This window comes from Xenopus laevis, chromosome 8S (assembly GCF_017654675.1).
Source record: "Xenopus laevis strain J_2021 chromosome 8S, Xenopus_laevis_v10.1, whole genome shotgun sequence".
Lineage (NCBI taxonomy): Eukaryota > Metazoa > Chordata > Amphibia > Anura > Pipidae > Xenopus > Xenopus laevis.
Window position 1 is genome coordinate 4,565,316 of NC_054386.1, and position 17,021 is coordinate 4,582,336.

General features: G+C 40.5%; 1 protein-coding gene across 3 annotated transcripts in view; it reads left to right on the forward strand.

Annotated features, from left to right (window-relative positions):
- sipa1l1.S (signal induced proliferation associated 1 like 1 S homeolog) overlaps positions 1-17,021 on the forward strand; it is a 115,256-nt gene that overhangs the window by 50,106 nt on the left and 48,129 nt on the right. For all 3 annotated transcript variants that reach the window (XM_041574748.1, XM_018232243.2, XM_018232244.2), the window contains exons 2-5: positions 419-2,194; positions 11,210-11,340; positions 12,607-12,795; positions 14,607-14,781. In XM_041574748.1, coding sequence (XP_041430682.1) covers positions 703-2,194; positions 11,210-11,340; positions 12,607-12,795; positions 14,607-14,781 — 1,987 coding nt within the window. In that variant the 5' untranslated portion in view covers positions 419-702. The remainder of the gene's footprint in view (positions 1-418; positions 2,195-11,209; positions 11,341-12,606; positions 12,796-14,606; positions 14,782-17,021) is intronic.

The following is a 17,021-nucleotide window of genomic DNA, read 5'->3' on the forward strand; positions in this document are numbered from 1 at the left end:
TAATACTAGAAGAAGGATTGCTGTTAGTAATCAATCAGATCAAATGCCTTCCATCTGTGTTATCTTTGGTTCCAGAGATCTTTTAAAACCACCCTTCAATGTGTGTGCGTGTGCAATAGAGTAAAATTGTAACTTGACCCAAAAAAAAATAAAAAATATCCTTTTCTACTGTGTGTGCCCCCAGGGCCGGATAAAAGATCACCAGAAAGGACTGAAGATGGCAACGCTGTCCTTACTACCATTATACTGCTACCCAGGGTTAGATATCCAATAGATAAAAAAGACAAAGCAGATGACTTTATCAGTAGTAAAGTGTACCCTTTGGATGTCCTAATGTTAGACCTAAATGTGGTTGACTGTTTAAAGATAATTTTTAAACATATTATAATAAATACTAACTATAAATTATGTTTTCTAGGTTGCACTGGTTAGAGGCATTGCTTGGATGGCCTGACAAATCTGGATTCAGAAACCCTGGAAAGGAAGTCTTTCTGGAAAACACAAATAAAATGAAGACAGCTGTTGCATTCCATGCAAGTTACTAAGAAAAAACACTTTTTTCCCCTCCTTCTATCTTCACCTTTACAGATCTCATGAAACCAGTGCAATTTCTGGAGTATTTTCTCCAGGAGACCCTCGTACAGAACAAACATGGGCGTGTTTTATTCTGGAAGGTTTTAAGTTCAAGAGTATTTTCAGATCATGACCAGTTTGAAAAGGTCCCAGACTGAGAGGTCAGTTGCAAGTGGAATCCAAACTGCTGTACCAGATGGACCACAAAAAGCTCGTTCAGATGACTTTTATATGAGGCGTTTCAGGTCACAGAATGGTAGCTTAGGTTCATCTGCAATGTCTCCTGTTGGGCCACCACGCAGTGAAAGTTCCCATCATATATCTGCTACGCCTGGTGTTCCTAAGATGGGTGTAAGGGCAAGAATTGCAGATTGGCCTCCTAGAAAAGAAAATGTGAAAGAAGCAAGCAAGACTAGTCAGGATGCTGAAACAACAAGTATTGATACTGTGTCTGTTAAATGTAGTCCTAGTAGTCAAGTTAGCATGTCAAGCATGAATTCAAGTGATTCTGCTATGCTGAAGAGTATACAGAATACCCTCAAAAACAAAACCAGACAGGCTGAAAGTTTAGACTCAAGGTTTCTTTCCCCTGAAGGTTTTTCCAGCGCTAGCTCTCCAAGAAAAGTAGTTCGCAGGCTAAGGCAACGGAGCAACAGTGATATTACAATAAGTGAATTTGATATGGATAATTTTGAAGAGTGTATGTCGCCAACTTTTAAAACAGGCCCTTCATTACATAGAGAGTACGGCAGTACCTCATCAATCGATAAGCAGGGGACTTCAGGGGAGAGTTTGTTTGACTTATTAAAAGGATACAAAAACGAAAAATCTGACCACCGTGCCCATGGACCATCAAAACTAAGTGAACTGCTTTTGAGTAGTGGAAACCGAGGATCTGGCTTTTCATTGGATGTTATAGATGGTCAGAGGGAGGGGCATAGAGCTTTCAAGGATAGAGAAAAACAACTTAAAAGACGTTCCAAATCAGAGACTGGAGACTCTTCCATTTTTCGCAAGCTGCGTAATGCCAAAGGGGAAGGAGAATTAGGAAAGTCCTCCGATATAGAAGATAGCCGTTCTGATGATAGCCTCAGACCTTGGACTTGCCCTAAATGTTTTGCACATTATGATATTCAGAGTGTTCTGTTTGATTTGAATGAAGTCGTCATAAATAGACAAAATGTCATCAAAAGAAAAAATACAACAACAGGTGCTTCTGCTGCTGCTGCTGCCGCATCTCTTGTTGCTGGGCCATTGTCACACTCCTCGAGTTTTAACTCTCCAACAGGCAGCACAGAGGATTTAAACCCAAAAGAATCCATGGACCAAGGAGATGACAAAAGCAATGACTTGGTACTGAGCTGCCCATACTTCCGGAATGAGATGGGTGGAGAGTCTGAAAAGAAGGTCAGCTTGACAAAATCAAATTCTGGTTCCTTTTCTGGATGTGAAAATTCTTCTTTTGAGTCTACGTTGAGCTCACATTGTGCAAATGCTGGTTTGGCTGTTCTGGAGGTTCCCAAAGAAAACCTAGTTCTGCACATTGACCGAGCAAAAAGATACATTGTTGAGCATGTTGATCTTGGTGCTTATTATTTTCGGAAGTATTTCTATCAAAAAGGTAAGTTGTTTTTTTAGATATTTTACATCAAACAACATCATCTGTGCCTATTGGGTTTTCTGAATTGTTTTCTTAGCACTAGCATTCATATGGAATATTATTGGTAACATAATGTTTACAATAGTCATTGTAGACAAGTGGACTATTATAACCGAAAGTATAGCACAATTGAGGAATTTTTTCATTTGAGTTGTTGCACTTCTCAGGTAACAACCATTCAGTTGTTGAGATTCCGAAAAAAAGAGCTGCCTTGTTCTGAGTTCTTGAATCAAAACACTTGTTTCATTAGTCTCTCTGTAAGATCAGTGATTGTGGCAGATATAACTGCACAACCATTGTACATATTACTTTATGAGACACAATAAATACATCTAACTAGGTAAAGATATTGTGGCTCCCAGAGCTGCATGGAAGAACATATCCTGTCATGAAAAAATTACATTTAACCCTACCGCAGGGCCAATGGTTATTTGCCTGGCATAGATGTCCCATGTAAACCCATACGGAGAAGACTTCATCCATGGCCCGATGTGATCAAACTGAAAGTTTTTTCACTTTCCGATTAGTAAAAAATAACTTCCAGTTCAGTTCATGTTACTGACTAAGAATGCAAGGAATTGTGTTCAGTTTAGCTTTGTGGAATATTTTACGGTATTGCTTTATGCCACTCTGATTATAATCCTTGTATCACACCAGATTAGGCCAACACCTCCTTGTCTTGTGTTGTGCTGGATGTTTGTGACATTATATTGAAGTCTAATAAAACTCAAGCAAACTCCTATTTTACTCTGTAGTGAAAGCTACAAAATGGGTCACACCCTCCTCCACCCTGCTTATAAATTACTAGTTCCTTATTTCCAGTGCTGCCTTGGAAACTGATCTGTTTTTATGATGAGAGATTAAAAAATTATAATTATCAATAATACTTATAATATGGATGTTGGTTTTAATTATACAGATTAAAGCATTTTGTGCCACTTCTCAAGTAATAAAGGTATTCTTACAACCTTTCTCCCTACATGCAGGCTTTGTGCCAGAGTTGTTAAAATGTTTAATTGTTTAAGTCACTAAATTCCTATCTAGAGAAAGAAAGAGACAACTGCGATGTGCATGTTAAATTGTACCTTGATTAACAGAGTTTTATATATATAATGTCCATACTTGTTTTCATTATATTTAATTCTTTTGCTTTCTGTTCCAAAGCGGTATATCTTTCAGGCATTGTTTGCATTGATGCCAGGTTTTTTGCTACGTAAATGAAAAAAGACATTTATTGGAATTTCAGTATTGTCACTAGTTACCCAAAAAGCTTTTCTCACCTTATGTTGCATCATCTTTCATAAATAAATAATGGAAATATGTAGAGTTGTGTTCAGAATAATAGCAGTCTGACATCACTAACCTGATCAATCAGTTGTCAGTTACTCCCACACTCCTTGATGTCTCTGCAGTTTAGAAGTAGATAACCTCAGAAATAATTTGTTAGCTCAGTAAATAAGAAGGGGCTGGAGATATTGGAAGCAAACTGCAAAGTACAGTACCTATGTTTTCAGTAATGTCATTAAAACACAATGTTGAGACCAATTGCTATTGTTATTTGCACAAGAGAAATTACATGGTTACATAGTTAAATCGGGTTGAAAAAAAGACAGTCCATCAAGTTCAACCCTTCCAAAAGAAAACCCAGCCCCATACACACACCCCTCCCTACTTTTAATTAAATTCTATATACCCATATCTATACTAATTATAGAGTTTAGTATCACAATAGCCTTTGATATTATAGGGCACATTTACTTAGCTCGAGTGAAGGATTAGAATAAAAAATACTTCGAATTTCGAATTTCAATTTTTTTTGGCTACTTCGTCCTTCGACTTCGAATCGAATGATTCAAACTAAAAATTGTCGGACTATTCGACCATTCGATAGTCGAAGGGCTACTTCGACCCCCATAGGCTTTCTAGCCAATTTGTGATCGAAGGAAAATCGTTCGACCGATGGATTAAAATCCTTCGAATCGTTCGATTCTAAAGGATTTAATCGTTCAATCGAACGATTATTCCTTCGATCGTTCGATCGAAGGATTTAACTTCGACAGTCAAATATCAAGGGTCAATTAACCCTCGATATTCGACCCTAAGTAAATGTGCCCCTATGTCTGTCCAAGAAATCATCCAAGCCGCTCTTATAATCATTAACTGAATCAGCATCACAACATCACCCGGCAGTGCATTCCCCAACCTCACTGTCCTCACTGTGATGAACCCCCTACGTTGCTTCAAATGAAAGTTCTTTTCTTCTAGTCTGAAGGGGAGGCCTCTGGTACATGATCCTCTTTATGGGTAAAAAGGTCCCCTGCTATTTGTCTATAATGTCCTCTAATGTACTTGTAAAGTGTCTTTTTTTCCAGAGAAAACAACCCCAACCTTGACAGTCTTCCCTCATAATTTGTCTTCCATCCCTCTAACCAGTTTAGTTGCACTTAGTCTCTGCACTCTCTCCAGCTCATTTATATTCCTCTTAAGGACTGGACCTATAAAGAGACACACTTATGTTTTCATCCCTTGAGTTAATGCCCTTTTTTATGCAAGATAGAACTTTATTTGCTTTAGTAGCCACAGAATGAGACTGCCCAGAATTAGACAACTTGTTATCTACAAAGACCCCAAGATCCTTCTCATTTAAGGAAACTCCCAACACACTGCCATTTAGTGTATAACTTGCATTTATATTATTTTTGCCAAAGTGCATAACCTGCATTTATAAATATTCAACCTCATTTTCCAGTTTGCTGCCCAGTTTTCTGACAAATCACTGTGCAAAGTGGCAGCATCCTGCATGGAACCTATAGTTCTGCACAATTTAGTATCATCTGCAAAAATAGAAACAGTACTTTCAATGGCCACCTCCAGGTCATTAATAAACAAGTTGAAAAGCAAGGGACCTAGTACAGAGCCCTGAGGTACTCCACTAACAAGACTGGTCCAATTAGAAAATGTTCCATTTACCACCACTCTTTGTAGTCTATCTTTTAGCCAGTTCTCTATCCAGGTACAAATACTATGTTCCAGGCCAACATTCCTTAATTTAACCAGTAACCTTCTGTGTGGCACTGTATCAAATGCTTTAGCAAAGTAAATCACATCCACTGCCATCCCAGAATCAAGGTCCCTGCTCACCTTCTCATAAAAATAAATTAAGTTAGATGTATCTTTAGTTCCTTTATAATCTTCTAATTTCCCAGTAATATTTAAGGATAACTAGAAGGGTCAACAAAGAAGGAAGTTGCTAAATCATATTCTGATGACATTGTGGTTTCTGAGGTTTGGAAGGCAGCCATATATGTTTCCCTAAAGGGATCAAGCGCACATGCACTGGGTGTGTTCTCAGGAACTTGCTAGTGATGAAAGGTATTGCTTAAATCAAAGATACAGCGAATTTCTACTGCTCTATATTTGCAAGTGTGTAGCAAGAAATAAGAATAGAAATAATAGCAATACAAAGCAGGTGGGAACAGTTGGCTTATGGACAATTTTTCCTGTCAAATATTCCGGCTTATGTAAACAGCAGATCTCTTCTAAGTCTTAACTTCAGTTTTTCCTTTTGAATTGGAACTGAACTTTCTTCCAGACTGGTTTGGCACCTTGATTCAGCTGTGTGTATATTTATTAAACTTGAACTCCTCAGGAGTCTGTGCTTAGTGCTTTGTTTTTTAATTGTTCGTTAACGACCTTGCGGTTGGTATTGTAAGTACTGTCTTGTTTTTGCTCAATGTAAGGTCATCCGCAAAAGTTCCCTGGAGGAGGCCGGAACCTGGCATATGAGGTTAAATGTTGATTAATGCAGCTTTGGTAGAAGTAGCATAAATGTGAATTATATACTAAATGGTAGTGTGTTGGAGGTTCAGTGACAATTTGGAGATAAGAGCACACCCTACATGTACCGGTATGTAGAATTGCTTTTCCCTCTGGTGGCGTGTCTCTCTGATGTATGGCCACATCAGTGGTTGCAGTATTTATGGATGAAAAGGGGCCCAGTACACACTAATTATTGCTGCAATGATAGCTTATGATAGCCATACCAAAAATATACGTTTTGGGTTGTGCACACCTTCTTTCACCGTATATAGTGTGATGGAGGTCTCATTAATTGTGAACAATTTGGGGATTTTTGTGGAAACAATATACAAAGCCATAGACAGAGCCATTCATCGGCTGCTAAAGCAAATAAAGTTCCATCTTGCATAAAAAAGGCCATTAACTTGGTGGATGAAAACATTTATAGGTCCCTGTTAAGGCCTCACTTTTGGACCCATCCTTAAAGTGGACCTGTCACCGTAAGAAATTATTCCAAATCCTTTTCTATTGCGTTATTCAAGCAAAATAAACGCTATATAAATTATTAAAATTTTTAATCCTTCAGCCTTGAAATTCCCAATCACAGCAGATTGTAGATACTCTTATGAAGGCAAGCTTCGCATCATCCCTAAATCTTGTGTATGTTCCAGAGAGGTGTCTGATGCCCAATCCAATCCATATACTACACAGCAGCAAAATTGCACTATAACCAGCAGCACAACATTTTCTCCTTCCTTACTTAAAGGAAAACTATACCCCCCAAACAATGTAAGTCTTTATAAAAAGATATTGCATAAAACAGCAATATGTAAAACCCTTCATGTAAATAAACCATTTTCATAATAATATACTTTTCTAGTAGTATGTGCCATTGGGTAATCATAAATAAAAAATTGCCATTTCAAAAAATAAGGGCCGCCTCCTGGGATCATATGATTCATGGTGCACACAAACATATCAAACAAACTATACTTGTTAGGTCACATGAGCCAATTAACAGGCAGAGCTCTTTCTTTTGCTTCCACACTTCGTCCTGTTACAGTCAGAGCTGCAGTATTTCTGGTCAGGTGATCTCTTCCTGTTACAGTTAGAGCTGCAGTATTTCTGGTCAGGTGATCTCTTCCTGTTACATTTAGAGCTGCAGTATTTCTGGTCAGGTGATCTCTTCCTGTTACAGTCAGAGCTGCAGTATTTCTGGTCAGGTGATCTCTTCCTGTTACAGTTAGAGCTGCAGTATTTCTGGTCAGGTGATCTCTGAGGCAGCACACAGACCATCACTAAATATTGATTCTGCAATATTTACAGAATCAGCAGCAGGTCATGACTGTTGGGTTTCTATTACTCTACTACACCTACTAGTAAATTATTTGCCATGTAGTAATTTTGACCAAATACACGATTGATTGATCAGGTTAGTGATGGTGGACTGCTATTCTGAACACAACTTTATGTCTGTATGAATGTGCATAGATAGATATAGATAAACATCACACATACACTGGGGATTATTTTGTTTTCTTTTTAACCCAAACTATGTAGTAATTACTTTTAAAAAAGAGAGCAGGTGAGTTCACCCCTAATACTTTCGTTCTCATCATCTCTTACTCCCACACTCCCTTTATCTTGAGATTTTTTTTTTTTTGCTGTACCATATTGACCTTGGCAGAACCTTCGGTATCTAGTATTTAACTGCAAATGGCACAAAGAGAAATGTATATATTTTAGGGATGCGCCGAATCCATGATTCGGTTTGGGATTCGGCCCTTATCAGCAGGATTTGGCCGAATCCTTCTGCCTGGCCGAACCGAATCCAAATTTGCATCTGCAAATTATGGGCAGGGAAGGAAATCGCGTGACTTTTTGTCACAAAAAGGAAGTGAAAAATGTTGTCCCCTTCTCACCCCTAATTTGCATATGCAAATTAGGATTCGGTTCGGTAAGTGGGCGAATCTTTCGCAAAGTAAAGACTGTTGTAACAGTTGAAATTAAAAAAAAGTTAAAAGTTTATAAGCTGTCATGTTTTTTGCGGCTCCAGACTTTAGTGGAAGAGGGGGCAAAATGGCTCTTTTGATAGTAAAGGTTGCTGACCCCTGTTTTAGCTGCATTTTTAAATGAAACTGTACATTAACAAATTGTTTCTCTTTCAATGAACCACCACATTTCCTAGTTTCTTGTAGTATTTTACAAGCTTGCGTAATTAATTTACTTCTCTCTAATTACAAGCAATTCACTGAATTCACATTTAAATGTTTGCAATTGTATCAGCTTGCACATAACATAGTTACTTTCCTGCCAGGGTATTTCACAACATAACTGCCCTCACAGTAAATAGAAGTTTTTTTACATGACTGTACATTTTTTTAGCTTTAGTAGGCACTGCCGGACACTGCCTACAGTTGCAAAGTCTCTTATCCACAATAACCTCTAAATGCTTCTCAAATCCTACACATTTATGGGCATATTTATCAAGGGTTGAATTTCGAATTGAAAAAACGTTGAAATTCGAATTCAAAAAGACTAACCCAAATTAAGTCGAAGGAATAGGTCGAATTTGGACTATTCCCTAGTCGAAGTACACAAAAAATAGCTCGAAATTAAAAAAATTTTCATTCGAAAATTCACCTCGACCGTTGATCAATCTGCCCCTTAGGGTAGAACTAGATGATCAGTTTCCACTTGATTCTGCCGCCTCCCGCACACTGCGCCAAAACGCAGGCATCAAGTCGGATGCGACGGAAAATAACGTAAGAAATCGGAATCTCGCATGGTGTTGCATCGTTGATCCGACACGGCTGTCGGATGCAGACGCTGCACTTACCTTATTTTCCATTGTATCCGACATGATGCCTGCTGTACTGCAAGTTGGAGTGATTTCACCCCCTCTCTTTTCCCCCACAGCAGCCAAACAAAAGAACAATGGGAAGGTAACCAGATAGCAGCTCCCTAACACAAGATAACAGCTGCCTGGTAGATCTAAGAACAACACTCAATAGTAAAAACCCATGTCCCACTGAGACACATTCAGTTACATTGAGAAGGAAGAACAGCAGCCTGCTAGAAAGCATTTCTCTCCTAAAGTGCAGGCACAAGTCACATGACTCGGGGTAGCTGGGAAATTGAAAAATGTCTAGCCCCATGTAAGATTTCAAAATTGAAAATACGTTCAGGGCCGTTTCTGCTTAAAATATTCCTTTTCTTTCTTCTAGCTGTGCCAATAGTGACATTTTTACATCAGCTTTCAGCTAAAATGATTAGGAAGTAAAAATTCTTATTTTCATTATCGCTGCCTTTAGTACATGACAAATGCCTCAAAAACTGCGTTATTTGCACATCTCTGAAAATACATCTCACGGCATCCGCTCTACTGTAGGTGGTTGCTTGGACTTTCAAATATTTTTTCTCACCAGACCAATAAACCATTGTGTTGTATAAACGTTCTCCATGTTCATTACTCCTGTATTATTCTGGGGTACAACAAAATATTTCAACAGGAGAACTGCCAAACATTGGTGCTATATATTTTTTAAGAGAATGTGGGGCAAAACATGTTTTAGACCTCCACTGGTCTTTCCTCCGGCGCACTGAGCCATGGAGGAAGGACTTAAAAGGGAACTGCGAAATTTAAAATATAATACTGAAATAAGAAACTTTCTAAATATAATCAATTAAAAATTCTGCATTGTTTCTGAAATAATCAAATTTATCTTCACTATTCCTCTCTCAGCATCTGTTTCTCTTCATTCTCTCTTCATGCAGGAGTTGGGTGTCAGATGAATGATCCAATATATCTTATAGGGGGCTCCTTTTGCCTAGAAGATGTATTAGAGCTCACTCTATTAAACTCACCAGACATCATGTCTCTCTACATGCAGGATTTGTGCAAAAGGCAGTTATTTTGTTACATTTTGTTTGTACTGGAATCAGTTATTTGAGTGAGCTCTAATTCATCTGCAAGAATTTTTATTTGATTGTATTTAGAAAGTTTCTTACTTAGTATGAGGAAGCTTATATTAAACTTTCATTTTCACGATAATTCCCCTTAAAGGGTCAGGGCACACGCTCACATTCGGGAGATCAGTCGCCTGGCAACAATTCTCCTCTTCTTCGGGGGCGACTAATCTCCCCGAACTGCCTTCCCACCGGCAAGATATGTAAATCGCCCGGCGGGATGGCGTTCGGAGCTCTTCGTTTTCCTCGTGAGGCAACTTCGGGCGACTTCGGAAAGCAAAAGCGATCGGAGTGCCATGCCGCCGGTGATTTACATTTTAGCCGGCGGGGAGGCAGTTTGGGGAGATTAGTTGCCCGAAGTAGAGGAGATTTGTCGCCGGGCGACTAACCTCCCCGAATCTGAGCGTTTGCTCTGACCCTAAGACTTCCATTATGTATATGTAACCTCTCTTTGTATATTTATTTTACAAACCCAGATAAAGTTGCTCTTTTGTGACTGTGTAATTTATGGATGTATTGAATGGGAGTTTAAAGGTGAATACACTCCATTTAGAAAGTAGTTTTACAAACTGGAAGCACGCGTGCAAATAAAGGAAACTGTTTAAAAATTCGTAGTCCCCCCCTTTCTATTAAAAAGTAGATCTGAATGTCCGCTTATGTGAATAGGAGCTGTCATATTTTGCACCTTAGATTAGCCAATCTTCCTGGGCATCTACAGATCTTCAATTGTTAGATGTTGATTATAAATGGGGTGCAATTCTTTTGACAAGGCTACTGAGTAATGTCGTAGACAATGGAAACATGTCCACTTTCATTTACATTATTTACTCTAAGATGTTCTGTTTATACAGTGAATCCTCCGTTTTACATACCCTGATTTTTAAATTTTCCCTCATTTTACCATATTTTGTGGACCCATCAATCAATATATTATATTTCCCTAATTTCACATTTTACTGGATTTTAAATTATTTTTATCTGGTCCCCTAAAAAAATGTGGGTTCTACATTATTATAAGTTATTTTTTATGCACTATTTAAGTGAAAATGAGTAAAAGTTAAAGGCAAATTCTCAAATTGAATGCTGTTAATTTAAGGACTGGGTGAGGGCAGTGTTTCATAGCCCACCATACAGAGCTGCCAGATAATCCATTGCTCTAGTCCTATGTCCAATACAATTAGTTTTCCAAGATATGATTATTGTTTGCAGAACATTGGAATTACTTTGGCTCAGATGAGAACCTAGGTCCAGTTGCTGTGAGCGTGCGAAGAGAAAAGTTGGAAGATGCTAAAGAAAATGGGCCACAGTACAACTATCGTGTAATCTTCAGATCCAGTGAGGTAAACATTTCATTCCTTATTCTCTCTCTATTATATACCACCATCATCTTCATGCTGTCCTCTTACAGTAGGATTTTCCAGCCTTCTAAAGGTGGCCATAGACGTAGAGATCTGCTCTTTGGCGATCTCTTCCTGAAATGCTCACATTGAAGTGGGCGATATCGGGCCGATCCGACCGTGGGCCCTAGGGCCCAACGATCGGATCATAATGCATCTGAAACAGGCAGTCGGATCGTGGGACCGCATAAACGTACAGATGCAGCCGCGATCTGACTGGATTTTTCAACCTGCCCAATGGAGATTTGGCCAGATATCGTTCGGGGAAGCCCATTGGATGGCCCGACAGACGGGTTAATAAGCTGCCAACTCGGCCTGTCTGCAGCTTTTATCGGTCCGTGTATGGGGGGCCTTTGGTCATGCTGGGTCTTGATCAGATATAGATTAGATTGGCTGCTGTTTTGACCCAGGCTGCACACTTACTCAGCTGTGGCCGAGTTCATGGTCATCTTTATTTTATGAATCAAGCATGATAAACTTGCAGTTTCATCATATTGGGGTAATACGGAATATATCTTAAAGGAAGAGTAACGTAAAAAAGGGAAAGTGTTTTAAAATAATAAAAAAAAAAGGCAGTGTTGCCCTGCACTGGTAAAACTGGTGCGTTTGCTTCAGAAACACTACTATAGTTTATATAAACAAGCTGCTGTGTAGCCATGGGGGCAGCCATTCAAGCACAGGATACACAGTAGATAACAGATAAGTACTACTATAGTTTATATAAACAAGCTGCTGTGTAGCCATGGGGGCAGCCATTCAAGCACAGGATACACAGTAGATAACAGATAAGTACTACTATAGTTTATATAAACAAACTGCTGTGTAGCCATGGGGGCAGCCATTCAAGCACAGGATACACAGTAGATAACAGATAAGTACTACTATAGTTTATAGCAATTTGGGCAGTCATTCAAAGGAGAAAAGGCTCAGGTTACACAGCAGATAGGCTCTGTAGAACATAATGGTGTTATCTTTTATCCACTATTTATCCTGTGCCATATAGCTTTTTTTCAATTGCCGCCATTGCTACAGAGCAGCTTGTTTATATAAACTATAGTGTGTGTTTCTGAAGCAAACACAGCAGTTTTACCAGTGCAGGGCAACACTACATTTAAATTTTCATTCAATTAAAACCCGTTTAATGTGACGTGAAAACAGCAAATATGTGGCTTTTGTTAGTTGGATAAAATGTGTGTTGTTTATTTGAAGCTTATGACGTTACGAGGATCTGTGCTGGAAGATGCCGTCCCATCCACTGCAAAACATGGCACCGCTCGAGCATTACCCCTTAAAGAAGTCCTTGAGCACATTGTTCCGGAGCTGAATGTTCAGTGTCTCAGACTGGCCTTCAACACTCCCAAAGTCACAGAGCAACTGCTGAAGCTGGATGAGCAAGGGGTATGTATGTCTGTATGTCTGTATGTCTGTATGTCTGTATGTATGAATTAAGGTGGCCATAGACGTAACAATTACGATCTTTCTTGGAAAAGATGTTTCCAAGAAAGATCGTTGGTTTCAATACACACGTGTAGAGCTGAAGGGTCAGATATACATATAGAAACAATAGAATTTTACCTGTATCTGACCATTCAGCACTAACAATGGCCGATGTTTGGGTCCCTTCAAAGGCACCTGATCAAAATTTTCCGTCCAGTCCGATCGACGAACCGACCGATATCCAAGTCTTCTGCCGATATCGGTCGGCTTATTTTCCACCATACACGCAACGAATATCGGACGAAAATTTGTTTGGTACAATATTATCTGTGCGTCTATGGCCATCTTAACACGTTTCTTCAATGGCTTCATGATATGATATGGCACAGTAATAGATATGGTGCGAAACCTTTATGCTCGGGGGTGATGTTTAATGCATTATTATGCGTTATTTAGTGGAATTGAGCTGATTGGTTCGTTGGTGTATTAACGGCTGCAAAACGTTTGCACGATATACCATGAAGCTCATAGGCCTCAAACACTTGGCCCTTCCCTTGTGACTGGCATATAGGGGAATCATATAGGGGAATCGTATGGGGAAAGCGTATAGGGAAAGCTAATTATCACCCTGACCTCATACAGATCCTTTGATTTTTGCTGACAGGGACAACCAGTTATCTAAACTTTTACTGCTGGAGAGCTTTACTTACCCTTTAGGGCAGAGACACACGTGGAGATTCGGCGAGTAATCTCCCTGAATCTGCCTGTGTTCACTGACCCTAAAGGGTAGGTAAAGCTCTCCCGCTATAAATACCTTAGATAACTGGTTGTCCATCAGCCCATTCATATGTTTGTGTTATGTGTAGATTTTATTTTAAACAAAATGCCCAGTGAGTGGAATAAATTTTTAACCCTGATTATTTTTTTGTACCTGTAAACAAAGCGCATACTTAGTTCCTTTGCTCCTGTGTTTATTCCTTGTTACTGGAAGTATAGAGCACAAATTCAGAATTAGTCACCCTGACCTGACACAGATCCTTTGATTTCTGCTGAAAACTGCTTTCCTTTCAACACCTCTTCAGTCCTGCACTAATTACTTTCCCATTCATGGCCCTAATCAGAGCTGAATTGGCTGAATACACTACAAAGAGCACTGACAACCTGTTTGTTTTTCTATATAAATTATTAGAACTTTAAATTCACAGTCTACAGTGTGGGCCCTTAGGGTAAGGGCACACGGGCAGATTTGGGGAGATTAGTCGTCCGAACTGCCTTCCCCTACCTTCCCGCCAGGCTAGAATGAAAAACCGCCAGCTATAGAGACTACAACTTAAAAAGTTTTACATTTCTATCTCCAGTCTCTCCTGATGAAACATTAATTACTTTAACTATTGAGAATTAGATTGTTTGATAACCTCTGCAGTAAAAGTGCTCCCCAAGTCTTTTTGTGAACTTTAAGGGTAAGGCCACACGAGGAGATTCGGGGAGATTTTGTTGCCTGGCAACTAATCGCCTCGTCTTTTGCGCGACTATCTCCCCGAACTGCCTCGGCGTTTTTCCCCATAGGCTAGAATGAAAAGTCGCCTGCGCTAATGCACATGCGGCGATGCGTTTTCTATAGTCGCCTGAAGTTGCCTCACTGAGTCACGCAAAAAACGAGGCGATTAGTCGCCAGGCGACAAAATCTCCCCGAATCTCCTCATGTGGCCTTACCTTAAATACCATCTGTAGAACTCTCTGTAAAGTTGTACACATTGTCTGTCATTCTCCAGCTAAGCTACCAGCTGAAAGTGGGCATCATGTACTGCAAAGCCGGCCAGAGTACAGAGGAGGAAATGTACAATAATGAGTCAGCAGGACCTGCCTTTGAAGAATTCCTTCAACTTTTGGGAGAACGGGTGCGACTTAAGGGATTTGAAAAGTATAGAGCTCAGCTGGATACCAAAAGTAAGATTAAAGGCACAATTAACTTTTTTAAAAAAAAAATATTATATGATGTAAACCAGGGATCGCCAACCTTTTGAACCCGTGAGCAACATTCAGAAGTAAAAGGAGTTGGGGAGCAGCACTAGCATAAGAAATGTTCCTTGGGTGCCAAATAAGGGCTGTGATTGCCCATTTGGTAGCCCCTATGTGGATTGTCAACCTACATTTAGGTTCTGTTTGGTAGTGCACCTAATGCACCTGGTATTTATGAAACCGAAACTTGCCTGGAATTCAAAAATAATCCTCTACTTTGAGGCCACTGGGAGCAACATCCAAGGGTTTGGAGAGCAACATGTTACTCACGAGCTACTGGTTGGAGATCACTGATGTAAACAGTAGCAGAGGACCAAATAGATGTACTTCTGTTTTATACATGTATACATGCACAGAGCTTTCTGAAGGGTTCGGGTATTTATGGCCAACAATTTCTGCTGTTCCTGTAGGTGTGCTTCTGCTTGTAACATCTGCTTTGTTAAACATCTATTGTTCTAGATTATTTTCAAAGCCTCTTTTTTTTTTTTTTTATCTCCTCCCAAGATTCTAAAACCGGTCATGCAGTTAAAGATCCATTAATTTGGTAAGGTCACCAAATTAACGGATATTTGCATTGGCTTTCTGATTAGTTAAATGGTTGTATGTTAATAGGGACAACGCTAGAGATGAAGCAACTGGTAGAAGTGTTAGGAGTGAAGACACAAATGGCGATTTGTTTGTGTGACTTTTGAAACGAGTCACAGCAACTGATCGCCATGCCACAAGTGTCTTGCTATTCATTGCGTTGACTTGTGCATTAACTTACACCCGCTAAATCGCATCGATCATAAGACGAAGTTCTTGTTTTTAAAAAGTTGCAGCTACAAATCGCCATCTGTCTTTGCCCTTAAAGGGGAAGGAAACCTCGTCGGCGCTAACCCCCCTCCCCCCCTCCCGTGTATTCCCCCCCTCCCTCCTCCCCCCTGGCCTACCCCTCCCGCTGGGCAAATGCCCCTAACTTGTTACTTACCCTTCTGCGCAGGTCCAGTCCAGGGAGTTCACAGGCGACATCTTCTTCCACGCGATCTTCTTCCTCCTTTGACCGGCGCATGCGCAGTAGGATCGTTTCGCCGGTACGATCTACTGCGCATGCGCGTGACTTTTGGCGCATGCGCAGTAGATCCGTACCGGCGAAACGATCCTACTGCGCATGCGCCAAAATGCCGGTCAAAGGAGGAAGAAGATCGCGTGGAAGAAGATGTCGCCTGTGAACTCCCTGGACTGGACCTGCGCAGAAGGGTAAGTAACAAGTTAGGGGCATTTGCCCAGCGGGAGGGGTAGGCCAGGGGGGAGGAGGGAGGGGGGCAATACACGGGAGGGGGAGGGGGGTTAGCGCCGACGAGGTTTCCTTCCCCTTTAAGGTATCCAAGAGAAATCTGGCTCTTGCACACCCTAGTGTGAGATAATTCAGTGCTGTCTGGTGCACAATGGTAGAGGTCCGGCAACCCCAAATCCAATCTAGAAGTCAAGCAATCCAGAGGCACACAGAACAGATGCAAGCAAGGAACACCTTGCACGTTTATTGCGGTATAGCAGTGCAACGTTTTCGGGGTCTGGCCCCTTTATCAAGCATGCTTGATAAAGGGGCCAGACCCCCAAATGTTGCACTGCTATACTGCAATAAATGTGCAAGATGTTCCTTGCTTGCATCAGTTCTGTGTGCCTCTGGATTGCTTGACTTCTAGATTTGCCCTTAAGGTAGCCATACGAGGGCCGATAAAAGCTGCCGACAGACCCAGACAGCCGCTTATTGGTCTGTGTATGGGGCCCTCCGACAAGCTTCCGCATCAGATATGTGGCCAAAAGTCAGGCAGATATCAGTGGGCGATGCGATCCTCACTCCTACTGCCTGTATTCCTGTCGTTGTGATCTGATTGGGCCCTGAAGGTCTAACGATCAGCCCGTTATTGCTCACCTCAAGGTGGACATATCTGGGACAGATCTCCTCTTTTGGCAACCTCGCCAACCTCACAGATCTTTAACTGTATAGCCAGGTTTAATGTAAACATTCATAGGCTGACCTGCCCAACCTGAATGGACAGATACCATTTTATCGCTCCATATGTTTGGGCCAACCAGCGTGTCATTAAATGTGGCAGCCAACTATTAGTTGTGCATCACTAGTGATTTGTGAAGAGCACATCAGGTCATGTGGAATGGAGCATCAA